An 11,632-nucleotide genomic window follows, 5' to 3' on the forward strand; every position below is an offset into this window, starting at 1 on the left:
TATACGCAATATACAGTTAGTCAAAGTAGATGTAAATGTAGCTACATTAAATTAGTGTAAGCTTTATTGATACCAGCCTGTCCTATCCAAAACAAATTTCGTTTTCCGGTTGAAAATACATTTAATTTTTTAATTATTAGCAGAACATTAGCACAAGTTCGTAGTAGTCTTTCATTAAATGTATTTTGTCGTGTATCTATTTCGGTTAATACGTTATTTAAATTAAATAGGCTACACTTTATAGCTACTTATTTTGTCAGACAGCTTAGACAACATACAAAGTAATAATAATAATAATAATAATAATAATAATAATAATAAATAAATAAATAACTTTTTTCACACAATGACGAGATTTCGATGTATTAATTAAACTTGAACTAAAAACGATGAATTTGTGCCTATTTAAAATGTATTAAAACATCATCTATGTAAATATTAATGCATAGCTTTTGCTATATCATGCATTTCATCAAATGTGCATTATGAACATTAGAGTGCTCTGTTTCTCCGTTAAATGAAGGCACACTGTCAATCCGCCTCTACTGTTTACACTGTTTTATCTGCAGGGGGAGAGTAAACACTTCAACTCTGGCGAGAGGGATTATGTCTCCATGGCATCGCGTTTCAATAGTGCAGCTATATTCTCCACATGCGAAAATACAGTGGACTTCTGTTTTGAGACTGTCTCTGTTTAGAGGCCTTCAGAATCTTATTAAAGAAGAGAAGAGCTCAAAATATCTCCCTTTAGCTCAGACTGCCACTGCTGTTAAAACATCTGTAGACATGTATTGTTTTGAAATTATTAATCATTAATATTTACATTTGAATTTTTTTAAATATTAACTAATGAGTTTTTGAAAATGCCTATATATTTATTTATACAGTAAACATGCTTTAAAAAAACCCACATGAATTGCCAATAATTACAATAGTTATTTTTATTTATTCTTATTATTGAATATTCGTTATCATTAAAATGTTATTGTTAAAGTTTGTATTGCATATGTAACATGTATTTTGAAATAGGTCATAATCGACCTAATAATTTTAAAAAAATCCATTTTTAAAATTGCAGCAATTATTCGTTATACAATGCACAAAACAAGCAACGCAAAAAGTAAGAATAAAATAACATTTATTTTTTTCAAAATTTACACAGAGATATGTACACTTCGCAACGGCATCAGCAAGATTGCATTCAACAAACACTTGTTTTACATCTTACATTTTTTTATTATTATTATTATTCCTTTTTAGGTTTTTTTATTTATTTATTTTTTTAAGAAAATGACTGACAAATATGACTTTATCATCAAGATATGCAATATACTTTATTTCGCTGTGTAACACAATATTTCACTCACAAAGGGAATACAAATGTTTGCTTGAGCCAGTTACCATATGGAATCAAAATAACTTGGACATTAGCGTTCTGTTGAATGAACATGGCACTATTTTACAGACACAGAGCAGAAAAGACGAAATTCCACAATAGCAATAATTCTAGAATAGTCCCTTTTAAATGATGAAGCAAATTATTCTAGGAATTGCACTAGTATCACACAGGGGCTTAATCCGTTTTGTAAACAGTCTAAATGGATTATAACAAACGTGATGAAGTTTAAAATACACGATTCACAGGAATATACTACGGTTACCCTGCTAAAGGTCTAAAATTCACCTTTGCATTATCAGTAATCTTCACCATCTAACTGTAAGATGGGTAAAAACTATAACCTTTACGCATAACCATTTTCTTTTTGATTAATCACAAACTTCAAAGAGTCCACGACCACCAAACACGTGTCAACCGTTAGTCCGTGTTAAGTTTTTTATTATTTTTTCTGGCGGCTAAACTAGACATATATTATGTACAGAATTGCCCTAACAAGAACCACAAGGCCCAAGAGTCTTGGGGACGTTGAACGTGGAATCTTTAGGCCCAAGATTCTTTAAAGACATGGAACACTTTTGTCTATAATTGGGAAACACTTCCCCTATTGTCTTTTTTATTCCACAGACCCTCACTGCTTCTCTTGAGTGTTGTTGACCAGGGGACCGTACAGTCCATTGCTGTAGCTCTGATCTTTATGCAAGAGAGTCCTGTCTCTGATCAGATCACTGAAGGCGTAGTCCATTGGCGGCCTGAAGCCCAATGTTGGCATCAGACCTGTGGTGGAGTAAGGAGCCATGAAGGCAAGACCTCTGCTGTGAGCCGAGTATGCCAGCCGCAGTGGGTTCAGGCCCAAATGCGTACTGAGAGGATAGGTGCTGGGATCGGCACCAAAGTGTGGACCATTCGGTTGCAGAGGGGAGAAGGCCGACCTATTACTGAGCGTCATGGTTCCAGGTAACATAGGCCTCGGGGTGGAAGATATAGTCGGTTGTACGCTGTGAAGCATCCTCTCCGCCGTCCAGGACTCATCTGGGCCCTTGGCTTGGCCGCTGTTGTTGAGGATTTGCTCTATGGCCTGCACCACATCTTTCCCGCATCCCTGAAGGACCAGCTCCAGGACACTGCGCTTGTGGTTTGGGAAGACCCTCGTTAAGATATCGATGGCGTTCATCTGTCGTGAAGCTGTAGAGGATGGCGAGGGATCCTGCTCGTCTTTATCCGTATCCGAGCCGGAGTCCGAGCCTAGTGGACTGATTGAGCCTGGCGTCTCCTCTCCGTCTTTCAGAGGTTTGGCGATCGGGGAACTCACAATGGATTCTCGGTCACCGTTTTCCGAACCGGAGCCGTGGCGCAAATCTGGAGAAGAAGTTCCAGGAACAGATTCGGTGTCTGTGGATACTGTCTTTCCCACCACCTGCTGTGTAGTCACCGATCCTGGTAAAGTTGTCTTCGGGAACAACTCGAACTTTTGGATGTTTGATTCTCCTGAAATAGATAAATGTATGTCAACAAATGTCTGCCACGGTCAGTTGGAAAACAACTAGTAGAACAACAGTTCAGTTTTTGTGCATGTAGAAAGAGGTTGGATTGGTGAGATACAGTAGTCTAGTTTTTAGTTTTTAAACTAGGAGTGTAAAAGTATGAACGAATGTAACCACTGTAATATAAATAAGTACACTTATATGACATATAAGCCAACCACATGTAAAATATAATATATCCACCTACCAGAGTTGGTTTCATTGTTAACTGAGCCAAAGATCTCATAGTTTTGTCGGGGAGGTATGATTCCGTTGGCAGCTGCCAGGGCCAGACCCTCTGCTGTCCCGTAGAGCAGTTGCAGTTCTCTCGCCTCGTTCTCCTCCTGAGCCTGCTGCCTTCGGAGCGCAACCTGAGCTGCCATGACGCGCTGTCTCTCAGCGATCAGAGTGCATTTGGCACACATGCAGTCCTTCCATCTGCAGTAGCGCTTATGCCCCTTAAGAGCGGATACCACCCCGTGATTCCTGCACCGGGCGCACTTGGGCGTTCTTGGATACTTCTCCGTAGCACGAAGCAACAGCGGCGGGGCCCTTAAGAGGCTACCCGCCATGGAAACCGGTATGGAGGTGGCGGCACTTGGATGAATCTGCGACCCTGATTGGGCGGCGGGCTGCATCTCTGGACGAAGATCCATATTCAACGAGATAAGAAACAGTATAAGTTAAAATACGAACGCAGCTGAAGTCTTCGTTTGGAGATGAGCGTGCGCAGAGGAAATACGTTTCATAAGTATCGGGCAGAATCGATACACTGCGAATTTCTTCAGCACAGCTCTTGCCGAAACAAAGCCCGAATGCCAATGTCCAAGAATACTTTAAAAAAAAAAAAAAAAAAATGTATTAGGAATGTTGCTCAAAGAAGTCCTCTTTCCAAAGCGTCTCTGTGCTCTTCAACTTGTTGCGCGCAGTTCACAAGAAACCTGTTTCTTTCTTCAGAAATTCGTTAAAACTAAAGAAAAGCTGTTTTTAAAAACATCAAATTCCATCGAAGGAAATGTAAAACTACCTTTAAACTCAATGATCAGCCGACTCCAAGACAGAGCAGTCTTAGAGAGCAGAGTTTGCTGCTTGAGCCAGTGTGAGACACTAACTTCCTCAAGAGATCTTCAGTGGATACAGATCCCTCTAGATCTATTGTTGCGCCCACGTTTTCATTAGAAAAATTTGACAACAATGTGGCGCCTGTCATTGGCCAAAGGGGGAAGGAGCGATCTGATTGGCTTGTCTCTTTTTCAACTGTGTCCACCTGCGTTCTTTTCTCAAATAGCAAGCATCACGCAGAGCTAAAACATAAAACTTTTATCATAAGAAATTATTTACGAAAAAACAGGCAATACATCCTGTGAGACAAAATGACTATTTATACTGTTTTCTTTAAACGCATAGTTTCATTTGGTAGGCTAACCATTTATTATCAACCGCTATTTTGCCAAAATAGCAAAGTTGATAATGGGGTCTTCTAGACGTTGCAAAATATTTTCTTTGCAAGTGAATGTTGACCAAATGTAAGTTACACTTTTTAATCTTTTGAAAGACAATGCAATTTTGTTCTAGGGATTTACTGTAGCGAAGATAGAGTGACGTCAAAATCGATAAACGCAAAACGGTAAGTTTTCACGGTACATTTTAAGGGTAATTCGTTTCAACTCTGTTTAGTGCATCCTTGCATGTATGTATTGTGTTTAATGTAAATATTTTATCATGTTTGAAAATGTTTCATAATGCATGTGTTGAACTAACATTGAGTTAAAGTTAGACCAAATTCAAAGAGAGCTGGATCTGTGTATGATAGGATTTTACTGTCAGATTTAAATAGGCCACGGGGATATTTGATCATAGCGTAATTATAAAGTATTATGTTGGGATGGCTTGTGCCCTAACATAACTGATATACCGCTTTTATATTTCAGTTTCAAGAGGTTTAACGCGATCGGAGGAATATAAGACTAGCCTTTGCTAGACAGCTACCAGCTTATTTTCTCTTTATATATTTGTCGACACCAATATGATTTTTTAAAAAAAGAAAAAGAAAAGAAACCCACTATAATTTGCCTTGGCATTGTTTATCGTGTCAGATTGGTACACTTAGTCTCCAACACATTTCACAGGATTATTTTGCAGCGCTCTTCAGACTTTTACAAGTCTACGTATTTTTTCAAAAACGAAAGTCAACATAAAGTTCCATAAATAATAATCATTATTATAATTGTAATAAATAGCTACTGTTGTTAAATGATTTTAGAATGATAACCTCATTATTATGATTACAGAAATAATAAAAAAATAAATACGACGAAGATGGGGCGATATATTTTTATTGTAAAGTTGACCAATTTTTAAATGTCTTGTGACTTATCATGTCAACGAGATTAATTTAGCATGACGTTGTTTTAATTTACGTTGTAGTTTATTTCAACGGTCATCAGATATTTCAAGGTTAGGGTATCACAAGGATAAAATGCTTAGTACGATATGTTTTGAGCATTAAAATGTCTTTTTAAAAATACGCACTAAAATTGCCACGAATTTCTTGCTGCACTGAGACAGAATTGCTTTGGAAGATTTACTGTGTCGTTGTACATAATTAGCCTGCAACTAAATTTCCAAAAAAAAAAAAATATATATATATATATATATATATATATATATATATATATATATATATATATATATATATATATATATATGCTAAAATATAGCAGCAGACTTGACTGAATATTATTATTTTATTATATACAAACGGTATTGCTTTTAAAATAATTTCAACAAACACCATCTCTCGCTACGGTTCCCTTTAGCACATGAACTTTGAATTTCATACAGCCTTTGATAAAGTGATGCAGGCCTGTACTGTTTCCCTGTCGCACGGTTTCTTATTGTTTACACAGTCATTCACAGTAAGCAAATGCCATCTGTCCCCCCCGCCGCTCTCATCTGCACCTTTAATTACCCAACCAGCACACTAATAGAGACGATATTAAACTAAAGCTTTTTGACATTCAAAGTCATTATCTCGGTAGCAATCTCACGCGACTGAAAATAGACATCCCGAGATCATTACAAAACCACAAGAAGGCGTTGATTGTTCATAAACGGAGAGATGATGAAAGCACAACTCTTTTAAATATTGTGATCTTTGGACAGATATGAGAACTAAGTCGGTTTTATGTAAGATGATGTTGTGTCAATGATAGTCAGTCACAGCTTTCTTTAAATCGCTAATAAACCAAATAACTAATAAAAAAGAATAAGTTGACTTGTATTTGCAATGTAGCTCATTTAATGCAAAGCATTTAGTGTATGCAAAATATCAACCAAACAAAAAATCAGTATGTGCAGAACTGATGTTTTTATGAAGTTTAAATAATGAACCAACCCGGCCTCTACACGCTTTACTTTGAAAGTCTCTCCATTGAATGGGCGTCTCTGTGAATTCCAATTAAATGCCCCCGGGCAATTAAAACTGACTGTGGGCACTTAGGAAATTCAACATTCTTTCAATAGTTCATCAGACCTATGCATCAAAAACCCATACAAGGCTTTCACTCCTTTTTTTAGGATCTCCACCGCTGACTGAGTTCTACACCTTTTTTTAAAACAGCACAAAAGAGATGCTTGACCCGACATATGTAACAGCATGTCTCTGTTCCTCTAGCACCCTGGAGCGCTATTGTACGGATCTTTCTCTCCGCTGATACCCGGCCGGAGCGCGGCTGGACCCAAACTGCATCCCCGCTGAACTCCTGCTGGAATGGTTTGAGTGGGCAAGCGCAGCAGAGGTTAGAGTAGCAGATAAAAAGGGGCAATGAGGGTGCAGCAGCGCGCGGTTTTGGAAAAACTAGTGTATTTACACGCTTCATCTCGTCTCCAAGTCCTCATTAGGTTGTTAACCTCTTGTTCACATGAAAAGCTGCCGCGCTGCACAGGACCCTTGCGCGCAGCACTGGTATTCCCCTAAAGGCACAGAACAAAGCGTTTAAAATAAATGCGTTGAAATAAGCTTTTGTTGGGTTACTTGGGATAGATGGTCGATGCTGCATTATTTATTTTTATTTAGCCTATTTATTTGATTATTTATTGATTGATTTATACAACGTTATAATATTAAATTAATTTAAATGTTATTAGTATGTATCTTTTAGTGTCTTTTTATGTTTATAATTATGTAATCATATAGTAAGTTTACTGTTCCAAATTATTTTGCCTTTTAGTTACCATAACTTAAAATGTAGAGCTAGAATAACTGCCCTGGGGTGTGTTTCCCATACAACGACGTAACTCACTGCTTAACCACCATAGTACTATATGCATCGTTAGAGAAACTAACTAGCTAGTCACGACTGTTTCCCTAAACCCCTTGTAACTATGTCACACATCCATCGTTAGAAACCACCTTGGTTCAACAATGTGGAGCTGTTATTAATGAGGCTACTGGAATTAAATATATATGGAGTGAAACATATAGACTGAGTCTGGCAAATGGGGCTCTGGTGAAGCTGTGTGGTGCTGCATGGCAACAAACATACGATTTTCAAGTTGCTTTTCAATGACAGAGAAGTGAAAACCCTTCACAATCTGAATTCAGATACAGAATATAATATCCCATTTGATGACTGTCATTTTTTAACATGTGTTTTAAGTTAGTGCTTTTATAATACACTGGGAATTCATCCAGTAGTTTAAGATGTAGAAATTAGCACATAATAGGTGATACTTGTGACTTGGTGCATCAGTGGCATTGGAATGCCAGATCAAATGTAAGCAATTAATGTGTGAATCATGTCAAGCAATGTCATTACTTCGCTATCAGCTACCAGAATAATGTAATTAATAAATTATATACTGTAAATGTGATTAAGAGTCCTATGTAAGGAATGAAATACAAACCTTTATTGTTTTACATACACTACAACAGTCAAGTAACTAAAGCTGTCTATGTAAAGATTTTCTCAATACACAAGATAATAGCCATGATAATATAAGCCAAACATGACACAAAACACATCCTTTATTTAAATCCTCAGACAGTTCTAAAGAGAGGCCTTACTTCTCATTTTTCCCATGCCACAGCATGAAAACTATGGGGGGAAAAACAGCATGAAAGCAACCTGTTTTAAAACCAAAAACCCATTAACAGATGAATACAATAATTTGATAATCAAATCAATATTACCTATTACTGTCACAAATCATTGATGAAACACTCACATTTAGCTAGTTAATTTAGATGATTATTAGCCACCAAGTTGTTTCTATCCATTCCTCAGGTGTATCAGTTGCAGGTGTATTAATGACTCTATGACTATGTGTGTTTCAAACGCTCAACAATGTCGGCTTTACAAAGAATCCAACAGCTTGAGCACAGAAGGTGACGCAGAAGTCAGGTAGTGTATATAAATGCCTACATAAGGACACATTTCTCCCCACTTGACCCTCCATCTGATGACAACATCATAAGAAAATTCCGGATTCTAAGGACCATGATCCTTGAATTGCTGCAGGTTGTGAAACCACACCTTCAGAGGGCCACAAGAAGAAACTACGCCTTAAGTCCAGCTGTGCAGTTCTTAGCTGCACTGCATTATTGTGCTGATGGAGGTGGTTGGAGATGGCCTGTAGCCCAGCAAGTCTTAGGTCAGCAAGGCTGTGAAAGCAGTAACAAATTTGCTGTTGCAGCTTATGGACACCACGCTGACTTTCCCCAAAACTCCTCAAACTGATGATGACGAAGATGCTGCTGCTACTGATGATGATGGTGATGATTCACTGAACCCACATCAAGACAGAACGCATCTTGCAGGAGCAGAAGTCAGAGAACATTTAATTCAGAAAATGTTTGGTGACTTTTTTCATTTTTAAATACAGTTTGGTTACTGTATTTTCTATTATTTCTATTATTTATTTGTGTAATTTCCTACCTTGGTCTATGTTTTTCCCCTGCAAACATTAATTGAAAGACTACTGCAAACAAGAAGTATACATTTGTTTTCTATAACAAAGACTATTGAGAATATTCCATATTCTAGTATATTCTACTTCTGTGAACACCTCATAGTAAACACAAAACCACTTACACAGACATGTTATCCCAAACAGATATCAGATATATGGCCATACATGCATATTTCTACAATTATTGTTCATTTATTTTGGCATATTGGCTATATAAATTACACTGTGATTTGGGAAATTATGTTTTACGTATATGAAAGTGAAATATTTTGAAATGTGTAAATGAATGAACTGTACACATACACAACGCTTTTACGACACTATACTCAAAGTACTGTAGATATCTTGCATATACTGTATGTACATTACAGATAAACGTGCATATTGTGTTTTACATATATAGCCATATGTGAAATTTCTGACATGTTCTGAAATGTTGTAACAAAGATATTCGCTTGTAAATAATCAAATAACCTTTTCTACGCGAAAACGAAGCTAATCCTGTGTTCCAAACGTTATAAACAATGCCTTCGGAGGGCACTTCGAAGGGAGAACAGTTGTGACAGTCACGTTGGAAGATCGTTTCAAACTGAATTTCCAATAAAAATAACTTTGAGCACCACAACTTCAAGCCTTTCAAAGCTCTCAGAGTGGATGGTGAAGTCTTTGAAAGCAATAGGGCATAGGGGTGATAAGCCTGAATAGAACACACCCCGGCTGCGGCGAAATCAATGAAGTCGCACGCCACAAACTAACATGCTTCTAACCACATGTGGAGAGCTGTAGTTCCAACTACACAACTTTGCGACGCTGTTTGTGAATGTTCGTTGGAACTACGGTTTCGGGAAACGCCAAATCGTTGAACTATGTTGGTAACGATGAAACTTGCGACCATAGTTGGCTAACGATGCTTTTGGGAAACGCACCCCATGATTGATCTTGTTGAGATAATGCAGTTATCCAAGTTTTTTGTTGTCTGAACTTGTGATGAGTTATAGAACTTAGAAAAACTATTCAGCTGAAATAAAAAAAATATATATACATGTCTAGAGAACTACGCACATCAAGCTCACGTAGGCTATTCGGATTCCCATCATGCATGAATAAATTATGCACATTGTAGAGTTACTGTCTTTTAATTTTTTTATTGTTTGCTGCTTTTATTTATGCTGTTGGTTATTGTCACTTTCAGTTATTTGTCATGTATCAGTTATTCAAAACTCATCTTTTTACTCAATTATGTGTTTAAAGATTGTGACCATCAGTGTGATTTGCGTGTAAAATGTTAATGCCCATGTGTGTCTCCTTATCCACATTCATAAGTCTGAATATGACAACAGGTTTGAACACTTTGACAATGTGATAGCCCTAACTACTTCTATGGGTATCAAAAATATTTTATGAGTTTGAACTGAATTAGAATGTCGATTGAACTAAAAAAGTCAAGTTTAGGCTATACTTAAAAAGACATTAAGCTCTTTTAACAAGTTATACTGATTTAAGTCAACTTTATGTTCTGTTTAAACAAATTTTCCTCTTAAGTTGACAAAGCTTAATATTTTAAGGCAGCACAAACACTTACTTTTTTAAGTTGAAACAAGATTTTTTTTACAGTGTATATCATGTAGTCATATATTTAATACTGAACAGTGGATAGGCTATTACAAATGCAAAACGCATCTTTAACTTCCAGAGGCCCAAGCATGGATATGGATGATTTTTCCTCCTCTTTTTTCCACCTTGTAAGTTATTGTTATTATTATTAATTTTTTGGAAGGCACTTATTTTTAAGCATATTGTTTTAGAGATCATTTTGTGACTTTAGAAAACTGTGACATTCAATGGAAAACTTTTGATATTTTTAAGCATTATTTGCTTTGGGTGAATTTTGTGTGATTTTAACAAGCTGTGACTTTCAAAATACAACTTTTTTACTCCTCAGAACTGTTGTTGTGATGCATATCAGGGTTTCAGATACTTTTGTTTACCATTCCTATTAAAATATGTATCATTTAATGGCATTAAACAAACGTTTGCAATTCTGCTAGTGGGTCTGTGAGAGTTAAGGAACAGTTTGAAACGGTGAGAGCTGTACAGTAACTTGCCTCGCTTTAAAATCGTACTGCTGTCTTTTCTGGGTCTTGAGGGGAATATTGTCTACATTAATATTCTCGTTCTTTCTTTTTGGTATGTAACTGAAAATTGAGATGGAGATTACATGGAGTGAAATGACCTAAGTAAGTAAGTAAGTAAGTAAGTGTGTGTGTGTGTGTGTGTGTGTGTGTGTGTGTGTGTTCAGGCAGCAGCCAATTAAAATGCGGGCTCCATCCCTCCACATCTGCCTCCCTTTACAAACGAATCAAACAGAAAAGAAGGAACCCAGTGAAAAAGCGCTCATTGAGATCACAGATGGAGTATAGGTTTTTGCACGAAATTTGAGAAACACCATTGTCCCAAATCCAAACTCAATGTGGTCCTTTACAATGGTTCCGGCTTTGAGCCGCGCCGACTCAATTGGCCTTGTTTTTTAAACTTGAAGTGTTCAGCACAAAGACCGGCCTCCCAAATGTCACAACCGCTCCAAGTGGGCTCTGCAGCGCGATGCCTTTGGAAAAAAGAAAAAGAACACAATTATGAAGCAATAATTACTCTGCCTCTCTTCGCACGCCACTGCGTCTATTCAGGCCCCCTTAGCCCCATTTAATGCTTTATCCTCGTCCACGATAATCCGAATGCCACA

General features: G+C 37.2%; 1 protein-coding gene across 1 annotated transcript; it reads right to left on the reverse strand.

Moving 5' to 3' along the window:
- Positions 1-1,121: 1,121 nt before the first annotated feature.
- On the reverse strand, positions 1,122-4,025 carry LOC127415256 (doublesex- and mab-3-related transcription factor A2). The gene is made up of 2 exons (XM_051653932.1): positions 3,128-4,025; positions 1,122-2,884 (listed from the first exon to the last, which is right to left on the reverse strand). The coding sequence occupies exons 1-2, from the start codon at positions 3,573-3,575 to the stop codon at positions 2,028-2,030; spliced, it is 1,305 nt and encodes a 434-aa protein (XP_051509892.1). The 5' UTR covers positions 3,576-4,025; the 3' UTR covers positions 1,122-2,027.
- Positions 4,026-11,632: the final 7,607 nt, after the last annotated feature.

Source organism: Myxocyprinus asiaticus, chromosome 24 (genome assembly GCF_019703515.2).
Source record: "Myxocyprinus asiaticus isolate MX2 ecotype Aquarium Trade chromosome 24, UBuf_Myxa_2, whole genome shotgun sequence".
NCBI classification, from domain to species: Eukaryota; Metazoa; Chordata; class Actinopteri; order Cypriniformes; family Catostomidae; genus Myxocyprinus; species Myxocyprinus asiaticus.